Source organism: Varanus komodoensis, unplaced genomic scaffold (assembly GCF_004798865.1).
Source record: "Varanus komodoensis strain SLA01 unplaced genomic scaffold, ASM479886v1 scaffold22, whole genome shotgun sequence".
NCBI lineage: Eukaryota > Metazoa > Chordata > Lepidosauria > Squamata > Varanidae > Varanus > Varanus komodoensis.
This window is the reverse complement of record NW_025335606.1, coordinates 9552331-9574819: the sequence shown is the minus strand read 5'-3', so window position 1 is coordinate 9574819 and position 22489 is coordinate 9552331. Positions and strand designations below refer to the sequence as shown.

General features: G+C 42.5%; 1 protein-coding gene across 1 annotated transcript in view; it reads right to left on the bottom strand.

Annotated features, from left to right (window-relative positions):
* Positions 1 to 22489, bottom strand: part of DCC (DCC netrin 1 receptor) — a 647852-nt gene that overhangs the window by 84258 nt on the left and 541105 nt on the right. Inside the window, exon 21 of the mRNA XM_044431047.1 lies at positions 10971 to 11003. Within this exon, the coding sequence (XP_044286982.1) occupies positions 10971 to 11003 (33 nt within the window). The remainder of the gene's footprint in view (positions 1 to 10970; positions 11004 to 22489) is intronic.

The following is a 22489-nucleotide window of genomic DNA, read 5'->3' as shown; positions in this document are numbered from 1 at the left end:
CTAAAGCATAAGATTTGTAGTCTTGGAGTATTCCTGGACCCTGAGATGTCACTTGTTGCTCAGGTGGACTTGGTCTCCAGGAGTGCTTTTTTATCAGCTTTGGGTGATTCATCAGCTCCGTTCCTCCTTGGACAAGTGGCGCCTCTCCACGGTCATCCATGCACTGGTAACCTCCTGCTTGGATTACTGCAATGCGCTTTATGGGGGGCTGCCTTTGAAAATGGGCTGGACCTTGCCACTTGTCCAAAATTGGGCAGCAGCCCCGCTGACTAGGACCAGTGATCGTGAGCACATCATGCCAGTCCCACCCGGGCTGCCCGTTACCGTCCGGACCAATTCAAAGTGCTCATGGTGACATATGAAACCCTGAACAGTTTGGGGCCAGGTTATCAGAGGGAGCATCTTTTCCCAAATGTACCAACCTGTTCACTGGGGTCTTCAACTGAACCCCTCCTTTGTGTTGCTCCCCCTAACAAAGCGAGAGGGGCAGTTGCAAGAAGGGGAACTTTTTCAAGCAGAGTGCCCCCAATTCTGGAATTCGAATCCACTGGAGTTCCGGTTGGCATCGACTCTTCTTGTTTTTAGATGCCAAATTAAGTCCTTCTTTGTCCATTGTTATTTTAATGGGTGAGTTGTTGATTTTTAACAATGCTTTTAAGATTTTATGCTATTAAATGCTGCTGCCTTCCAGATTTGAATATAAATGCTGGATAACTCAATTTTAATTTATGCTTAATTAATTTTAATGTATGTTTTATTTTCGATCTTTTCTATAATATTTATTTTATTCATTTCTTTTATTATTTTTCTGTTGTCTTATTTAATCTTGGTAGTTATTTATGGATGTTTATTGTTATTGGCCTTACTGTAATTGTGGAGTTTATTGTATTATTATGTTGCATATAATGGTGCAACACTCCCTCTTAGGGACAAGGTCCGCAGCTTAGGAGTACTCCTCGACCCGGAGCTTTCTTTGGAAGCTCAGGTGACAGCGGTGGTGAGGAACGCCTTCCTTCAGCTTCGGCTGATTAATCAGCTGCGCCCCTACCTGGAGTACGACTGCCTGGCGACGGTGACACACGCGCTGGTGACTTCCCGCCTAGACTTCTGTAACGCGCTTTACGTGGGGCTTCCCCTGAAGACAGTCCGAACACTTCAATTGGTGCAAAATAGAGCTGCCAGGTTGCTGACGGGGACGGGGCGTTATGCTCACATGACTCCAGTCCTCCATCAGCTTCACTGGCTTCCCATTGAAGCCCGGGCCCAATTCAAGGTGTTGATTATGACCTACAAAGCCCTAAACGGCTTGGGTCCTGGCTACCTGAACGAGCGCTTACGTCCGTATATGCCCGACCGCCCTTTGAGATCTGCGGGAGAGTCCCTTCTCCAGGAACCCTCCATGAAAGAAATTAGGAGAGTAAGTACCCGGAGGAGGGCTTTCTCTGCTGTGGCGCCCAACCTATGGAATTCACTCCCCAAAGAGGTCCGCCTGGCACCGTCGTTACTGGTTTTTCGGCGCCAGGTAAAGACCTTTTTATTTAAACATCATTTCAATTGTTAAAACATATGATCTGGCCGGGGCAACTTCTTCTTCCTTCTCTTTCTCCTCCTATATTGTTATTTTATACTGATAATTTTAATTTTGTATTTGTAAATCAATGTATTTTTTTGTATTTTTATATTTAATGGTAATTTATTATGTACTATTGTATTTCAATGTATTTTATCATGTTGTAAGCCGCCCCGAGGTTTCGGCAAGGGGCGGCATAGAAATGTTATAATAATAATAATAATAATAATAATAATAATAATAATAATAATAATAATATATGGATTTTGTCACGATGTAAGCTGCCCAGAGAGCCTATGGCTAATAGGGCAGCAAATAAACTGAATGAATGAATGAATGAATGAATGAATGAATGAATGAATAAAGTCAACTTTGAGTCAAGAGACCCTCAGAAAAAGTCTCCAATCTGGTATGAGAGCTGTAGGGGAGGCAGTAAGGAAAATTCTCTGAACCTGCTAAAGGCATGTGTCTCTAGAACCTTCCACTTGCTTACGGTGAATCTTGTGTATTTCAGGCCATTTCTGCCTCCCACTGCAACTTTCCATACACATCTGAGGCTTTTCATGAAGTCTTCTGATTCTGAGGAGTGGCATTTGAGAAGGTGCAGAGGAGTGGATGCTGCAGCAGAGAGGAGGAGCTGGAAGGACTTCCAGTCACATTATGCTGGACACCCTTAACCGGGATGGGTCATTGAGGAGAGAAAGGTATGTCATCAAGGGGTATGCCTCACCTCTCCAGCTACTTCCTTGCAATTCTGGGCCATTTACCTGTAATGTCCCAATATTCTTGTTTTCTGGTTTTAAAGTAATTTACAGCCCTCTTGACCTGTTAAGTCCCTTCTGTTCAAGCCCAGACTCCTTCACAGCAATGGATGGCTTTCCTAGAAGGTCTGCAGGGACTTTGTGTGGGAAAGAACTGGTGTGTCCCTCATCTTCTCTGCCTCATGCATATGACCTTGCATAGGTTCTGTGGTCTCCAGATGAATTCCCAGTACACGGAAGCAGCATTTGTAAACTCACACACTCACTCTAGAAAGGGGAAGGGGAGGCCATGTGGAGGCCTTGTGCTGCGTGCTGTGTGAAGGGGAGGGGGTACCCTATGGCAATCAAGGGGTCACACAGCAAAACTCTGCTTAGTACGGCATGATCTCTTCCAAGACTGTAGGACTACAGCAAGGAAAGAGGTTTACTAAACCCAACTCGAATTCCACATGAAATCTGTGTTTGTGGACTTACATGGATCATCTAACACTGAAATGAAATGAAATGAAGAATGCAGCGAGAGCCATGCTGGATCAGCCCAAAGTCCAGCTTTGGGCCTGGTGCAGCATTCTGTTCTCATGGTGGATGAGCATCTCCAATGGAAAACCCAAAGAAAGGCATGAGAACAATACTCCCTTCTTGCTCATATCCCCAACAAACTAGTATTAATAAGCATATTACTACCAATGCTGTTACATTATATTACATATGTTATGTGTTATTAGAGGTAACATATAAGCATTGGGTGTAGTAGCTCTTGATAGCTTTATTCTCCATGAATGAATCTAATTCCTTTAGGAAGAAACCACCTCTAAAAATGCACAAGACGAGCTCCAGTTGGATGGGGCCCTGGGTGAACTGTCCTCTGGTGGGACACTCCCCTGTCTCTTGGACCGTCGTGGGCTTACATGACTACACTGCAGCCCTTCAAGCTGCTCCAGGTTCCTGAGTCTTTTGCTTTCCCACACTGCCGTGATTGCCTTCTCCACCATAAATCCATCTAATCTCCCTTTAAAGCTATCCACCAGGACACACTAAGATAGTGAATTCCATAATCCAACAATGCATAGCGCGGAGAAGTCCTTCCTTCCATCTGCCCAGAATCTCCCACCTATCAGCTCCATTGGATGATCCCATAAGGTTCTAGGATTATGAAAGGGAGCAGAAAACATCATGCTCGCTTTGTACTTGGCATAAGCCTATGCCTAACTCTAATATCTCTCCCCTTTCTCACATGTATTATTTGCCTGAAAAGCCCCAAATACTGTGACCTTTCCTGCAGAGCAGCCTCTTCATTATTTTGGTTAGGAAAGGTGTGAGGAAAGACCCTGTGCTTTGAATTGGTAGGGAAGAGCAGAGCTTCATGGAGAGATCGGTGGGTTGAATTTGGGCCACCCATCAGAACTTCCCTGCTCTTGTTCCAAGCTGTAAATTACTGTCCACTTTTGCAACCCTGCCCAGCAATCATCTAGGTATCAGGCCAGTTATTGTCATCTCCTGCCTCTTGTTTGTTCGGCACTTTTGAAGTCTTTTTCCATATCAGTTTTATTGCGCATGACCAGTAGAACTGATTAAAAATGGGTGGCTTTTGCAATGCTGACTGATGCCACCAATAAAGCTCTGTTCAGTGCATAAGTGTTCACCCTGTTTGATGTGATCATTCACCTTATTAGAATCTGGGTTTCTGTCTCCTGGTAATTTCTCCAAAGAATCAATCACAATGAGACATCATGCTGTCTTTCTTAACAAATTGTGGTGGCATAGACATGCCAGACTCATTTATATGCTTTGTCTTCTTGAAATGTACTTCTTACCAGTACATTTTACAAATGTATACTCGTTTTCCACCAACGGCATTAGTAATTCCTGCTACTATATCTTTTTCCCCACAGTCTCCATTTAATTCTTTAGTTTCACCCGCTACCACTACTCACTTTGGACGCAGAAGGGAGAAATGGAAGGACTGGGACAGTGAAGCGAGGAACAGGAAGAGAAAAGAAAAATCCCTATTACCCATTGCTGGACTGAATCCTTGGTGGCCAGAACGGGACAGTGGTTGCAGAGACAAAGTAATTCAGCTTCCATCTAGCACGCTCATTGTCTTCTCCCCATGGCATAAAGTGGAATGTCCCTTCTGAGATTGAGCTTCTGGCCACCCTGTAGGGACACTGTTCTTTTCTAAAGTAATTCCAATATATTCAGAGAAAAAGCAGAATGACTGCAAGATAGGAATCTCTGAAGGGATTGGACAGCTTGGAGCAAATTTGCCAGTCATAAGGACCAAATTTTCCTGGTCCTACATATCATGGGAGGCAGATCCTCCATTCAGGTGTGTGTTCACACACAGCTGTGCAAACAAGCTGTGCAAATGCGCGAGCTACAGTTTCTTGTGTGCAGGTGTATACATAATTTTTGTCAAGCCAGTATTAGGATTGTGGATGTGGGATAAATGGTACCCCCATTTCTAAGAAGGGATTCACATGTGACATTGTTTGCATGATTGTGGTGGCTGGTAAGCATTCAAACTCAAAGGTCCCAAAATGTCCCTTTCTAGGGTAAGGCCTGTGCCGCCGAGTAAAATTTCTGAACTGGCCCACGTAGCCAATCCACCCTGGAATCTGGCCCACTTCAGCCCACTGGATTTCTTCTCATGCTCATTGCTCACTTAGGAAGCCAGTTGAGCTGAGAGACAGTCAATGAATGTTCGGGCTAGTCCAGCAACCTTCTTCCAGAGCATGTGCAGTACAAATAAAAGCCACATGTCACATACATGGAAGAATGTGCAACATCCTCCCTCGGTTGCTTGCTGGTGGGTACCTGCGCAAATGCTCAGCATGCTCACCAGGAAGTTGGACTCATACCCATGGGAAAGTGAGCCAGCATCTGGGAAGTTTGCCCAGGGAATCCAACAGATTCCCACTCCTAAACTGGATTCCTTCCACATTCTTATGTTGTAGTTTTGGTTAGGCAGGTTCAGGTAGAGGGCACTTGGCTTCTGCCCATCTCATCTAGCTAAGAATGTGGTTTGTTGTGGTCCTTTCAATTTTCCCACTGGAATTTCTCCCTGGAAACAGCCATGGCCCCAGATGCACTTTGTGCTTGTAAATCTGCTGATTCCAGCCTTTCCATGAACATGTTTGGAAAATGCAGAAAGAAGAATCGTACATTTAAAAATGCATCCACATGTGTGCTACCCAATTAGTGGAAACATACACAAATGCATACAATTTGGAAAATGCACAAAAACTTGTGTACCTGGCCTCTGTATTCCTCTGCATGATTTCCTCCCATAATCTAAAAAGATGAACAAACATGGGACATACATTCGGTATGGAGTGAACTGGGGTTAGGTAAGTCTTTGTGGGCTCAGAGTTTATGGATCCACCCATCCCTAAATGGAAAGTATTACAGCTTCTCCTTCAGCTTTAGGGGCCAGGGATTTTAAGAGAATATTCCCTAAATTTTTATAGCAGGAGCTGGAGATGTGCCATTGTGGCTAAGCACTGCACTGCCTGACAACGTGCCGTGGCTAGAAAGTTCTGGGAGGGTCTTAGCCAAGTCCCTGTTCTCTTAGACTCATTATCCCCCCAAAATCAATTTGCTGGTGAATGCTGGGAAAGTGAGGGCAGGTTGGATTCTTCAAAGTACGGCATTCAGTTAACAGAAACTGCTCAAGGCTTCAGCATCTAAATCCAGCAAGCACTCTTAAAAATGCAATCATGTGATAGGATTCTACAAGCGCTGTCCTTGAAGCAGGACGGGCTTTCTTTCACAAAGACGGTAGACCTAGCATCGTATTGGCAAGGTGGAGTATTACAAGGGTGCTTCATAACATCGCTGCTGTTGTTTTCAATAACAAATCCAGGGCATAATCAAGGATGTAAGTAGACTATTCAATGGATGCTATTTTTGGCTTTCAGTTGATTCTGACAAGGAAAAAAGTCAGTGAGGACTTGATGATGTGAGCACATTCCAAACATTCCCCTATCCATTTGACTCTTTGCTTAATGTGGTGAAAGAACTACAGAATTATGAATTAGAATTCTAACTATGTTTCTAATTCTATGAATTAGAAAAGGAAGAGGCACAAAAATGATTCCTGCAAGCTACGAACAAGGAAGATAACAGTGATAGTCTCCCAGGAGAGAAGATGAACAAAGGAATGTGCATGTTGCAGGGGAAACCCACCAAACTTCTCACCCGATCTGCCCGCTGGAAGGGTTGAAAGCTTTCCCCAACCCTACAGTCTTTTTCTCCACTCCAGAAAATAAACAGTTAGGTTGGCCACTTACACCTCCAAAAAATGCATCACCAGAGAAGATAAGAGAGGGTACCCATTTCCTTGATACCAAGATATGATTTGCACAAAGATCAGATTTCCCTTGCTCAGTGCTGAGTGTTAGGATGCACCTACATCGCCCCTAGTTAAGGATGCCTCAACTGTATTTACCCTTGACCCTCATTTAGTCATTTGATACCTGAAAGGGATATCTGGAATTTATGAAAGAGATCTGTAGGATACTCCTGGTGCCCGTGTGTACAGAATGCATGAAGGCACTCTGCAGAAATGTACCTGGCTGGCTCATTCCCCTCTGGGCCAGTCCAAAGGGCCTCTTGCATGCTTAAAGATGTCTGCACATAGGTCTTCCTCCATGGGGAGTCAAAGGCTGATTGACCCGCATTTGTGTCCCATGGAAGGCGTTTGCATGTGGGTAGACTCCTTTCAGAGTGATGATAAACACTAACAGGGTGCTGTACAAGAGAACCATGTTCTTCCATGCAGGCACAGGTACACTACTCTCTACAAGTAGAAAGGTAGAAGATCAGGGAGAAAGATTCTGTCCCAGGTCTGCATTCTCTGTGCTGGTTCCCCATGTGGAAGTTTTTCATACAGGGAAACTTTAAAAGGAAATCACCCCCCTGTGACCTTAAGTACAGCTATCCATTCAACCCACATTCTCCTGTACGCGTAGACCAGGCTACACCTTCATCAGAGCTATCATCATCTGTCTTCTCCCAGTTTTACAAATAACTGCTTATGCTATTCTATACTTATTGACCTGGGGATCATTCCCATTTAACTCAATGGGACTTCTGAGTAAACATGTATAGGATTGACCTGTAAATGATTTTAAGTATGCTCTGAAGGTTCTTTGTCAGTCTTTTGCTACCTGTGTGTAGTGTGTATTTGTGTATGGGATGCAGCGATGGCCAATAACTGGGATGTTTTTAAAAGGGGATTGGACAAATCCATGGTGGAGAAGGCTATCAAGGGCTACTGATAGCTACATGGTACCTCTAGTATCACAGGAAAGACACTTATGTGCACCAGACACTGGGGAACATGGGGAGGAGGGTGCTTAAGAATTCACATAATGGTGGGATCTCCAGGTTCGTCATTGTGAGTAGAAGGCTGGACTGGATGGACCTTTGATTTGACCCAGCAGGGCTCTTCTTATGTTCTTATCAATTTTATCTATAACTTTTTTTAAAGAAGCAGACAACTGTTTTTCCTGGAATTGTCTTGCAGAATGCAACATGCCCATCCCTTTAAATCTGAGTGAAACTTTTAAAAATTGCTTTTAAAGCAACAGTCCATGCATTGAAAAGCTCTTTTCTATTTTCAAGCACATTTCATTTTCAAATCTTAATTTATTATGCTCATACCATGCAGGCAGGCAAATTAGCTGTACTGTCACCCAAACGATAAGAAGATCCTGCCTTTGATTCTATTTGTGTTTACTTGAAATTGCTACAAGGTAAGTAACGAAAATGGCATCTGCTTTATGCTCCAGAATGCCTATTAAGATCAAACAGAGAAGATTGTTTGAGTCACCTGTTTACAACTGGGTGCTAGAGTAGGAGAGAATGATTTCTTATATGTCATAAATATCCGGGGGGTGGGGGGGAAGCAGTTAAATACTGTGGGTCCTGGTTCAGGGCAGGGATAGATAAGAAATTTGTTCCACTTCAGTTCTGATGCAGATTTGCCAGATGCACACCCGAGGTGTGGTTATGACCTATAAAGCCCTTAATGGCCTGGGACCTGGGTACCTGAAGGAACACCTTCTTCCGTATTTGCCCTCCTGCCCCCTGAAATTGGCAGCAGAGGCCCTTCTCCGGGAGCCCTCCGTGAAAGACATTAGGAGGCAAAGTACCCAGAGGAGGGCCTTCTCTGCAGTGGCGCCCCACCTATGGAATGCGCTCCCCAGAGAGGTCTGCCTGGCGCCATTGTTATTTGCTTTTCGGCGCCAGGCTAAGACCTTTTTATTCCAACAATATTTTAATAACTTTTAACATTAGTTATATAGGTTTTAATCTGCAGCCAGGGTGGATCTGGATTTTATTTGTATTATGTTTTATTTTATTCTTCTTATTTATGTAAGCCGTCCTGAGGCTCTGCGAAAGGACGGCATACAAATATTCTAAATAAATAAACTGAGCCAGCGAGCAACTTGGAACAGAATTGTCTACCAATATCCTCTACCAATAATTTCCTGAGGGCTACAGTTGTCTGCTCAGGAAAACAGACACATAAACGCACACATCTGGGGAAGAGACACACAAAAGCACACACAAAAAGACTCACATGGACTAGAACACACATTGTTACAAGGAAAGGAGCTTGCACAAAGAATGCTTTAGGAAAAACCGCACAGAAAAATGCATGTGTATTTTTGAGCAGATGTTAAAAAACACCCTAGACCAGTGTGGACTCAGGCCAGACTAGCTGGGTAAAGGGAAGTTGAACAGAACCCAGACTGGCAGATTTGCTCACTGACTTATTTATTCCCCATCTTTAAAAAAACCCAGTGCAGTATGGGGCAGGCAGTGTGGTATGGTGGTTAGAGTTTTGGACTAGGGATCTGGGAGATCCAGGTTCTAATCCTGCTTAGCCATGGAGCTCACCGAGTCCCTTTGGGCCAGTCACTCACTCAGCCCCATTTTTCTCACAGGGTCGTTGTTGTGAGAATGAACTGGAACTATCAAAGCCACCTTGGGATCCCCCCAAGAGGAGAGAGGTGGGCTATTAAGGCAACGTAATAATAACAACAACAATAAAATGGCATTCAGAGCAGCTAGCAGGAATAAAATGCAGATAAAAAGTAACCTAATTAAAACATTACCATGTCAATCAAATCTCAGCAGTGAAAAAGGGAAAAAAACTTTAATAGCCTGCTGCTGCAAAGCCTGCTTGAATAAACATGTCTTTGCCTGAGAAACCATCACACAGATGGAGCTAATATTTGGGATCCTTCAGGCTTGAGAAGCAGATGGGCTGATAAGCAGGAAGAGGGTCTTTCAAACAGCATGGTCCCAGGTCATGCAGCACTTGATTGTTCTTGGAGAGCCATTGCCCAAATACAGATGGGTTGCTGTTGTAAGAAGAGGGACACCATCTCCCCATAACTGGCACTGGTTAGCAGTAGATTGCAACTTTCTGAAAGCACTAGCTTCCAGGGCACCCCGTAAACCGAGGGGCAGGACAGAGAGCAGAGTGGAAGCTACACTCTTTCCCTGCTCTGTATAGATGCTTTTGTGCAGAAGTTCACCTGAGCTAGCCCAGTGTCTTCTCAAAGCAATGTAGTGAATATCCTGGGTATTCACTGTAGCTGCTGGAGGAATATTTCAGATTGTAAATGCCAAAAAGTGTGGAGTTATTTCCCCTTCAAGGATATGGCCCAGTTTTCACATTGTTTGAACATTAAGTGAGCAACCTCTAGATTTTTGATGAGTCTCTCCAATGCGTTACATAGCAGGTACAACTAAAAGATGGTAAGTTCAACTGAAAAATTTAACACACGAAATGAATGTAAGACTCGCATGGTGTAGAAAAGTTCTTCATAGAAAGCCTGTGGTTAAAACAAAGGGAATAAATGGCTAAAGAGAAGCATCTTTCTTTCTTTCAAGTGCCCCAAAATACTCCTATTTTTTAACTTAGCAAGTGAACTGCTATAAATAACAAGTATTTATTTATGTTATTTATGTTATATTTTACATTGTAAGCCATCCTGAGGTTTTTTTGTGAATAGGATGGAATGTAAATATTTTAAATAAATAAATAAACTGTAAAGATATAATGCATTTTTATTTTCCTTATTGGAAACAAAGGGCCAAAAGCAATAAGCTTGAAATCAAAGGGGTAAAGGCAAAAAAGAAGTTAAAATAAATAACCATGCTACCTTGAAAAGTTTGCCCAAGTTTGCTTTTAAGAAAGGGTGGGCTTCACTGGGAAGCCCCCAAGCTTAAATGCATATCCCACAAAAGATTGGAAGAGCAGTTTGGAAATTATGCCAAGTTTAATTATAGTTAATGTGAATTATTCAGAAGTGGAGCGCAGAGAGAGAGAGAGTGCGGGGGAGGGGGGGAATTTATTTCATAAAAAGGAGCCTGACATTTTAATAGGTTCTTCAGAAAAGAGACAAAACAATTTCCTCTCAAGAAAATTTACATCTCCCCCATCAAAACAGCAACCTCAGCCAAGCAGAACTTCATTAACAAGATTAATTATCATGCCAGTATCTGCCACATCAGGTGTGCTGGCCAGGTGAAGAGCGAACACAGAGGAGTGGATGACATCACAGCGATGGCAGAGCATTGATTCCAGAAGAAAACAGGGCATAGAAAGGTGGGCTTACCTTGGTCGTTAGCCATTTTGTCAGGATGCTCCACTGCAAGGAAAAGACAACATTGTCAAACTTTTGACAGTTTCCAGCAGATGCATTGATGTAGCAAATGAACCATTTTGTTAACCGGGTTTGCTATCAAGAGGGTGCCTTTTCATCAGCAGATTGCTCAGTATGACAGGATGTTTTCTCCTTAATTTCTGAGGCATTTTGAGAGATTGAAAGCACAAGTGTGAGCTGGATCTGTCTGTTTCTCATTGCTAATGAAGGCAGATGTTACTTTTTTAAAGGAAAAAAGCAAACCGTTTTTCTTTCAGATCTGAGGTTTCAACTGGAAAGCTTAATTAAGAGCAGAAGTGAGATGTGAGAAAGTTCCTTGGAATAATTAGAGGCAAATCCTTCTGCATGCTGAAAGCTAGTTCTGACTTAAGTTGCCATCATTTTGAGCTTTGTGTAAAATGTGATTTTACACGCTTTTTATACAATAATTACATACCAAAGAAATAAAGGATTACAAGAGCTTCAGTTAAGTCTTCAGGATTTATAGATGTTGCCAAATCTCCTCAACTGCAATAGCCTGTAACTGTTTATTAAACATCAGACAGAACCCAACTCAGGCTTAAATTTAGTTAATCCTAGAATATTAGCCTTTTGTTTCAGAAGGTTTAAAGGAGCATAAAATGAAGGTTGCCCTGGTAACTTCCCTGAGTGAACACTTTACCTCTTATCAGCTATGCACCAATGAGGCTATGGACTGCTAGCCCATGTCCTTCAGTGGCATCTCCTCCTCATTTCTAGTTTTTATACCATCTTCTAGTTCAACTTATATCCACATGCAACCCCATATGAATGGCACCAGTGATATGGGTTGTTATAGTCTGGCAGAAGACATCACAGCAGGGGTCTTAATGCATGGACCCTCCTGAAGTTCTCCATCATCCCAGAGTGTAGGACATGGAACAGCAGGCCCAAGTTACAGAAAGCCAAGTTCTGGCTGAACCTCAAGCCAGACATCCTGGAATGTGAAGTCAAATGGGCCTTAGGAAGTCTGAACAACAACAAAGCTAGTGGAGGCAACAGTATTCCAGCTGAGCTATTCAAAATCCTAAAAGACAATGCAGTAAAAGTGCTACACTCAATATGCCAGCAAATTTGGAAAACTCAACAGTGACCACAGGATTGGAAAAGGTCAGTTTACATTCCGATCCCAAAGAAAGGCAATGCCAAAGAATGTTCAAACTACCGTACCATTGCACTCATTTCACATGCTAGCAAAGTGATGCTCAAACTCCTACAAGCTAGGCTCCAGCAGTATGTGGACTGAGAACTACCAGAAGTACAGGCAGGATTTCAAAGAGGGAGAGGAACTAGAGATCAAATTGCTAACGTACGCTGGATCATGGAGAAAGCTAGGGAGTTCCAGAAAAACATCTACTTCTGCTTCACTGACTATGCTAAAGCCTTTGATTGTGTGGATCACAACAAATCGTGGCAAGTTCTTAAACAGATGGGAGTACCAGACCATCTTATTTGTCTCTTCAGAAACCTATATGCGGGGCAAGAAGCAACAGTGAGAACTGGACACGGAACCACTGATTGGTTCAAAATTGAGAAAGGAGTTCAGCAAGGCTGTATACTGTTGCCCTGTCTATTTAACTTATACGCAGAGCACATCATGAGAAAGGCGGGGCTAGATGAATCACCAGTTGGAATTAAGATTGCTGGGAGAAATATCAACAACCTCAGATATGCAGATGATACCACTCCCATGGCAGAAAGTGAAGAAGAACTAAAGAGCCTCTTGATGCGGGTGAAGGAGGAGAGCGCAAAAGTTGGCTTGAAACTCAACATTAAGAAAACTAAGATCATGGCATCCGGTCCTCTCACATCCTGGCAAATAGATGGGGAAGAAATTGAGATAGTGACAGATTTTATTTTCCTGGGCTCCAAGATCACTGTAGACGGGGACTGCAGCCAAGAAATTAAAAGACGCTTGCTTCTGAGAAGGAAAGCTATGGCAAATCTAGACAGCATACTAAAAAGCAGAGACATCACCCTGCCAACAAAAGTGCGTATAGTCAAAGCTATGGTTTTCCCAGTTGCAATGTATGGCTGGGAAAGCTGGACCTTAAGGAAGGCTGAGCGCCAAAGGATTGAGGCCTTTGAATTGTGGTGCTGGACGAGTCCCTTGGACCGCACGATGATCAAACCGGTCAGTCCTAGAGGAGATCAACCCTGACTGCTGTTTAGAAGGCCGGATACTGAAGATGAAACTCAAATACTTTGGCCACCTAATGAGAAGGAAGGACTCCCTGGAGAAGAGCCTAATGCTGGGAACAATAGAGGGCAAAAGAAGAAGGAGATGGCAGAGAATGAGGTGGCTGGATGGAGTCACTGAGCCAGTCGGTGTGAGCTTAAGTGGACTCCAGGGGATGGAGGAGGACAGGAAGGCCTGAAGGAATGTTATCCATGAGGTCGCGATGGGTCAGACACGACTTCGCGACTAACAACAACAACTTATGATTCTAAGGGAGTTGGCCTTCTGCTTCTCCACTTCAAACTCCTCGTTCACCTGACTTTTGCTTTGGTGGCAGTAAGGAGGTACCACTGTTGTCATGATCTGGGCTTCTTCATCTCCTTCTAGATAGAGCAGGGCCAAAAGCTTTATAACTGAAGCCTTTATACTGTTAAAGCTGACCCACTAGTTTGGTTTTGTGGTACAAAAGAATAGCAGAAACCAATAAAAAGACATGAACAATGTTAGAATACTGGCAACTAGGAAAATGTGGCTTAAGGATATGGACGTCATCCCAAACGGAATACCTATTTTAGTTTCCATACCAAGTGAGCTTGCTTTGCCTTCAAAGAGACTCATGCTACTCATGGGTCAAATATCTGGAATGCCTGGTGTTTCTCAGTTGGTCTATGCTCTAAGCTGCCATTGAGATTAAGTCTGCCTCCATTTCTATCCGTTTCCCACTAGAACGTTCCACCAAACTTGAAACTGTCCGGTTCTTAGAGACTGCCTGACTTTTCTTTGGGTCTATTGGCCAAGCATTTCAGCTGTTAATCCAACCCCATCTTTTTCTTTTCCAGTTCTGAATTCAAGCCAGCAAACTTTAAAGGCTGCAATATAGGAGGAGTGGCCACTCAAGTAAGTAAGTGGTAAAACTGATGAAAAATAGGATGAGAAGCAACAGCATCTTGTGGTGAGGGTGGTGAGAAGAGGGCTCATGAAGGGTGACTTGCCTGAGGGACCCTCAGAAACCTGGAGCCACCATTTTACGTGATGCTCCAATAGGCCGGCTGACCACAAGAGAAGCTAGATGATTCTTGTAGGCTGGGTATCAACATGAGTGTACTGCTTTTAAAGAGCATAATCAAAATAGTTTTGGCTCAAGGAGCTGGAGAGATACTCCTGTTCTTTATAAACGAGGACAAAGAATAATGGATGGCTATTCTTTCATTCACTCACTATCCAGCTCAATCCTTATGTCATAAAGATAAGTGACAAACAAGGCAATGGATATGAGAAATCAAATATCATTTTTCCAATACGGAAAGCATACTCACAAAATATACTTGCTACTTTATTGAGTGACACAGTTATCGTGTTAACCCACCCAACACAGATCTATAATCAAGTCTCCATTATGTATCATAGCAGGCCCTAGAGTGAAAATGTGAAGTATAATGTGTATGATTGAGTTGCTTTTTGAATAGCCGGTTTGGGTAATCCAGTTCTTGGCTTGTTGGCTACAAAGAACAGGAGATACAAAACGGTACAGCTCCATCTTTCAACAGCAACCGCTATGCTGCTTGCATAGTTCATTCCTACTCTCTTGTTCTGAGCTTTCAAAGCCCAATGCATTATCTTCTGGGACAGAAGGTTAATCTACAAAGATAGGTTTGTTAATGGATGGATACATGGAAGTTCAATGGTTTGGTGTCTGTGTATCCCTTGTGGGGGAGGGCAAGGGATATTGATTTTCTTGATGGTCTGCTTTCGGCCTTCCTGAAGGCAACTGGTTGGCCAGTACGACAAGGATTCAATGGACCCTTGGTCTTATCCAGTGCAGCTCTATATAAGTGCATACAAGCAGCCAAGTTAAATGAGAATTTTGTTATGTCCTTGAACTGATGGAGATTAATCCAATAAACATTCTTGAAAAAAGAACTCCAATGAATATTGCTTCTTATACTTCGTTCTTTTCACATGGAACCACAGAAATTCTGGAGCAAGGATGGGAAACTTGTGTCCCTCCAGATGTTGTTGGTCTCCAACTCCCACAGGTCCCAGCCAGCATGGCCAATGGACAGGAATGATGAGAGTTTTCACCCAACACCTTCCCTGAGGGCCACAGGTTCTGCTTTATTGTTCTAGTGCATTATTCTATCATTAGGATAGCTTCATGTACTGAAAGAGTTTTGAGTATCTCACATTGCAATAGATTTATGAACTTTGCTTTGTGAACTGCCCAGAGAACTTTGGCTGTTGCGTGGTATAGAAGTAAAAACAACCACGGCAGCAGCAGATTTTGAAAAAAAGTGCTATACTTAGGGCATTAACATACAATCCTCCTCCCGCCCCCCAATAGTAGTGTGTCATCTGCAATGCTTTTATCTCAGGCATGTATCACATTGATAATCTAGCCAGGTAAAAAGTAGCAGGTTTTTCCAGGGCGAAGCTACAAAGGGAATGTAACTCATGACATAAATAGCGCAATGAAAACTTGTAGGCTTGGGTTGGCATATAACATTGGTTTATGGCAGTTTCTATGTGTCTCAAGGACATGGGTTGTTTTCCACTTGTCACCCTAACAAAGCATTAGAGGGCACTGTAATGCTAGAAATCCTGCCTGATACTGTCTTTGTAAAGGACAGAAGGGGGGAAAGACCACCCTACAATGACAGTATCAACAATTATAGAGTAGTTTTTCTAAAAGAAAAATGATGATTGCAAATTTAACACCATTGTCTACTGTGACCTGTGGGAAACCCCAAACAAAAGCCTCTCTTGTCTGTGTTAGTAGAAGGGTAACGTCGATCAGTATTAACAAGCAAAGAGCTGTTTCCTTCCCTCCTTACCCAGCTGACACATAGCAGTTCATGTAATTTATGCATCCTTCAAATTGTTATGGTTGCACTCTTTATATCACAATGGGAAGCTGTATCCTGGGCAGAATTTTCAAATACTCAGTTTTGCTTTGCATTTTATGAATGGAAGAAAGACTAGATAAAATCTGGGTGTTTAAATATTTTATGCCTGAATCTTGGCCAGTAATGAAGCATTATTGAGGCATAAAACATTAAAACACACATACGTATGTAATATCTACTCAGAGTTAAGTGAGTTGTGCACATCTATTCCAAGGATTCCAGGGGAAGCAATTTGGCCCCCAAATCTCTGAAAGTTTCTCAGTCTGAAATGGCTTTGGGCATGTCTATGCATACTGTAGTGCCTTCTAACCACATCTGATATTCAGAAAGCGATGATTTCTTCCAAAGAGATTTGATTCCTACCACTTGCTGTCAGCAGTAGAACTCCCTTTTCATTCACTCCGCATCTTCCACTGGACAGATATGGAAGAAAACCATTCTCAGAGGAGGAGAAAGCTACTTCCAATTTGTGGCTTGGCAAAGATGTGACCTTTAATAAGCAAGTGCCTTCAACATCCTACTTGCAGCTCACTTTACAATTAAGATTCAGTGAAAATCAGGAGTGACAGTTTAGATGGAAATTATGCTACAGTTGAAGCTAAGGGGGATAACTCTCATTATTCCTCTCTTCCTGAGTTACCTATTTCAGCTACAGGTGAAGGGGGACCATAAGCAGCCTCTTAATGAATTTTTCAAGAGACCAAGGGAATCCTTCCTGGCGTCTCATTAACTCTGACTACACTTTATCATTAAGTACATTCTAGAACCAAGCCACTCATCTTTGAATGCTAAATGGATCATGGGAACTTTGCTTCAGAAAGGGCACTATTACTGTTATTATTTTAATCTGTCAGCTGTAAACCTAATAAAACATTGAGAATGCAATTCTGCTTTCTGCATGATTTAGCATAGACCATTAACTGCAAAACTTGTGGGCCATCTTGCATAATTTCTGTTGGCATATAAAAGTGTTATGATTTCTCATATCCCACCCTTCCTTCTTCTTCACAGGAGGATTTAATTGAATCCCCCAATGGTCTGCATAGGGCAAGACTAACTAAAATCTGCAGCAAAAAAGCAGGGATTGGGAGAGAACTGGCAGCATCAAAAACAACTACTAACCACTCTGTTAGAGCCAGGGCTTTTTTAGTCATAGAACGCACCGGAATGGTGTTCTGGTACCCTTTTTTCAATGGATTTTACGAAGTGATTTTGAACCATGCAGCAAACATCATTAACATAGTGCCTGCAGGCTGCTATCGTGTCTGCTCTCTGATAGTGAGAGATAGCTGCTTGGGACTGGTATGTGTGCTCACTGCCGGCTTGCCGCTGCTCGGCTTGGGATTGATGCGTGTGCTTACTGCCGGCGGCAACGTGAGTTCCGGCACCATTTTTTTTACCAAAAAAACATTGGTTATAGCTATAGTCTGCTTGTATTTCATTAATCTAAATGATATTAGAGTAGAATGGACAGCAACCATTAAGACCACTTTGCATGACAAAGCCTTTGACACACATCTTCAGCCATCTTTAGAGCAATCCTGTAAGGGAAACTGGTCTTGAGATCTTGAGATAAGTTCTCCATGCTCCATTTCAACATGCTTACTGATCTGTGAGCCTATTTGTATTCTTAAAGTAGAATGGAGGTGTGTAAATACTTCTGTGAGTTGTCTCTCATTTATTTCCCAGGTATAGTCCTGGACAGGGCTTTTTTTGTCATAGAACGCACCGGAACGGCGTTCCGGCACCTTTTTTTCCAATGGATTTTACGAAGTGAATTTGAATCGCCTGTCAGTGTAGCAGATCAGCAGCAAACATCATTACCATAGTGCCTGCGGGCTGCTTTTGTGTCCGCGCCTCCCGCTCGGCTTGGGATTGGTGTGTGTGGTCGCACACTGAGTGCTCACTGCCAGCGGTGACGTGAGTTCCGGCACCTTTTTTTTTTTTTTTTAACAAAAAAAGCACTGGTCCTGGAGCATCTGCCCCCTGCTTTCTGAAATTATTCTGCCTGCTCCAAGGCAGCATGTCTCCTCCCTCCCTTCTCTCAGCTTGGGGGAAGGTGGGGAAGTAAGATGTGGGCAATGGTGGCACAGGTACTCCCATGAATGCACGGAGAAAAATCTTTTCCTGCTGGGCACTTAGGAAGGTGGGAACATGTAGTGCATGATTTCGGATCACCTGTCCTATTACCAACTCTTGCAGGAAAGAGAAGAAAGAGAAAGATGTGAGGCTGTTCCTTTTAGTGGCTGGGCTCAAACAACATCACAAGTCATTGTGGTTTTTTACCATTGTTGATCTGCCATGTTGTCTGAACCCAGCCATGATATTTCACCATGGTAAGTTTGGTTTCTCTGTACCACCATGTCTTGTTGTGCTGGCTGCACCTAGGATCATGGTTTCCAGGGTTCTGGGAAGAAACTACTGCAGAACCCCTTGGAAAGAGCAGGAACTGCAGCAGTGACTCCACCCATCCATCGTTTATGTGAAGACCAACAAGGAAGACAAAGACAACATAGGTGGCAGGTGATGCATCTTGGGGTTGAATTTCAGGTTCAGTGGTTGATAGGTTACATGCAAACAGTGGGAAGACTAAGTAGGGAGGATGGAAACCATGATAACATGGAAAACATTTGATGTGTGTTGGTTAAGTCATGGTAAAATATCATGAAACATGGTAACCACACAGAGTTGTCTGTTCTACTGTGTGAGCTCATGAGGCATCCTTGTCTGGTCATTCTTTTGGCACCTTTCCAATAATTGAAAAACTGATTAAATAAAAAGATAATGATGTGTGTAAGTGCTCTGGATCTGTTATATTGGAAAAAATCACCCTTTGCACAAGATTCAGTCAGCTATTGTGAGCAGGGAGACAGAACTACTGATGGTACAATACTTTAATTCTGGTGGCCACATCCTTCAAGTTAGAGCAATAGCTCCTGTAAACTTTAGCAATGAACACTTCTCAGTGCAAATATTTATGAAGATTTTTGTGCGTCAAAAAACACTACAGAACATAGTATCATAGAATAGTAGATCTGAAAGGAGCCAAGAAGGCCACTGAGGCCGAGCCCCTGCTCAATGCAGGACTCCAAGTTAAACCATCGCTCTGCAAGCTGTCCAGCTGCCTCTTGAATGCCTCCAGTGTGGGTCAGCCAACCACCTCTTGATCGTTGCTTCCATTGTTGTACTGCTCTAACAGTCAGGTTTTTTTTCCCAGATATCTAGCCAGAATCTGGCTTCCTGTGTGTTGTGCCCATTTTCCCATGTCCTGCACTCTGGGATGATCATGAAGAGATCCTGGCCTTCCTCTTTGTGACAACCCTTCAAGTACTTGTAGTGTTCTATCATTTCTCCCCCCAGTCTTTTCTTCTTGAGGTTAAACATGCCCAGTTCTTTCAATATCTCCTCAAAGATCTTTCAATCTTTGTGTCCAGCCCCCAGATCATCTTCGTTGCTCTCCTCTGAACCCTTCCCAATTTTTCTGCATCTTTCTTAAACTTTGGTGCTCAGAACTGGACACAGTATTCTAGATGAAGTCTGACTAGTGCTGGGTATAGGAGTATTAATACTTCTCATGATTTGGAAATGATACTTCTGTTAATGCATTCCAAAATAGCAGTTGACCTTTCTGCAACTACATCACATTCTTGGTTCATATTTAGCTTGTTGTCCATGACTGCTCCAAAGACTTTCTCCTTTGCTGTTGAGCCACATATTCCACATCTTGTATTGATGCATTTGGTTTCTTTTTCCTGGGTGGAGGACTTGGCATTTGTCCCTATTGAATTTCCTTCTGTTGATTTCAGCCCAGTATTCCAGCTTATCTCGATCGCCCTAGATCTTCTTTCTGTCTGCCAAGGTGTTGGCTATTCCAGCCAGTTTTGCGTCATGTGCAAATTTTGGTTTGCTTTTCAGAGACAGATTGCTCTTTGATGCTTCCTTGGTTCCATATGCAATCCTTGAAATGAGGGACAACTTTGGAATGTCTAGATAGAGCATATTGACTCCGAATGGCCTGAACTCTGAGCATAAAACCACCTCCTGAATTTTCTTGTAATTTGGGAATCCCCTGAACAGCACCAATATTTTGTAACTGTCATGCTGGTTGCTTTGATTTCAGCTCTTATAAGAACTTTCATTGATCAAGTTGGAAGCCAAAACATCTGATAGGGATTAATGATTATCAAGTTATCCATGGTCTGACAATTGTTTCGATAGTGACATAAATGAAATTGTTAATCAAACCCAAATATTTTAATAGGAATGGAATAGAAGTTGATTCAAGTGCTCTTCGGTGTTTCCTGGATTTCATATGGAATCAAATACCTTATGACTCATCTGCACGTGTTTCTGGATGTATAAATATAGTTCTCTCCAAGAAATCGTTCCATAGGACACCAAACACATCCTCTTAATCATTGTTAAGGGCAAGAATCCAATATATTTGCATAACTGAGAATGTAAGCCAGCCATTCAAAGCTCTTTGCACCTTGTATGTAGAGGCAGATGCATCAGAAAAACAGTTTGAATTTTATAGAACTTGACATATTTAGGGTGAATATGCTTAAATATTCATTTTTGGGCATTAAACACAATCCTTAAAGGCTACTATAAGAAAGAACAAAATGAGAATTTCCCCCTTTTTTCTTTTGTAAATGAAATGTATTTCCTGACTCCAGTCTAAAATTTATCTCCCCAGTGAGATTAACCATACTTTGCATATACTATTACAAAGTAGATGGGTCTGAATTCACTAGCTAGTTCAGAGATGGTTAGATAACAGGGTTTCCTTGCTATCTGATGTCTCATTGCACTGCAGTTGTTCTAGTCTGATACTAAGTCACTAAGTTAAAAAAAAGAACTCTTTTTTAAAAACAGGCTCCACCCCATCCTGCTTCGGCACACTGTGCCAGCCCGAAATGAAATTGGTCCCCATCTAATTTGGTAAATGAAAAAAATCTAGCAAAAGTCATTATCCGTTTGCAAGAATCACCTGAGTTCTACTAATGATTTTATGCAGAGCAAAACCTTACTTGGACTAGCAATTCCAATGGGCATGTGTTAAGTTGGGATGTATACAGAATCTGAGAAGGGGTGAAACCACAAGAGTTTTCTTCATCTACTCTCTCCCAGCTTCCTGTTTATTGCCAGTCACTGTTGTGTTAGTGAAGGCAACTTGTGGACTTCCCTGGGTGCAATTTGCACATTACAAACAAAAAGACAATTGGCAAGGAAATTTTTGCAAATCATCTTATTTGTACTATTGGCACAAACTGGAAGCCAAAAGCTGTGTAACTCTAACATGGATTGCAAAAATCATGCTAGAACTATTTAGTTTCCAATAGCATGGTTTGTGCAAATAACATAACACTTACGCAAACCGCACAAATATATGCAAAATTTGTGCACAGCATTTAAAAAAATGTGTCCTGGCTTAGTGATGTAAGGCCACAGGACATGGGGGAACACAGCCTGCTTTTGATCATTGGATCAGAAGTCGGCAGAATGTCTTTCCAAGCCCAATTCAGCTGGACTTCTTAGCATCCACTGTTCACTAGTGCTAAGCTTAGTAGAAATGAGGGTAGTGCTTATAATCAGCTGCTTGTCTTGCCCTGCACCCCAATTCCTGTCAATTCACAAAATTTTGACATGAGGAAGTCCACACCCTTTAAAACTGATTTCTGTGTTCTGTCTCTTATATACAATAATATCAGCTCGCACAAAGAGAACAGCTGTCTGCCAGAGTAGCTCAGTACTTTCATGATCGGAAGCTATAAACTTTCTGGGACTAATTCCAATGCTCTGAATCAGCCCTAACTTGTTCATTGTACAGCTCGGATGAGCTGTCTTTTTCCTGTGGCTTCACGCCATTAACAATTGCTTTTCAGGATCACCTGTGCACCTGGCTAATTCAGAGATGCTACATGCGGCCTATTGCTAAGCACAATTAAATGGGCCGATTTTCCACTAAACATGCACATCTAAGGTGGAAATCCTTTTATTAAAGCAAACAGAGAGACAGACAGATAGCCAAAACAAGCAAAGAGTTTAATGTAATTTGCTGCATTGATTATTTGATGTAAAAAAAAGTAATTACATCAAATGTTCCCAAGATAATTGCTAACTGCAAAATCACTTGGTGCAATTTATTGCCATCACATCTAAGATGAAGAAATGAGGTATGTGGATGGATGGATGGATTGTATAGAAAGAGGTTCACTCTTCCTATACAAGACCTTTTAAAGGTTGTGGATACAGTGATGAAGAGAAGGGCCAGAACCTTCAGGTGTGTGACAAGGCCAACAGACCTAGGGATAAGGCAGGTAGTCAGGGAGATTCAGACATTTCCAATTCTTTGAAAAGGCTTAGTG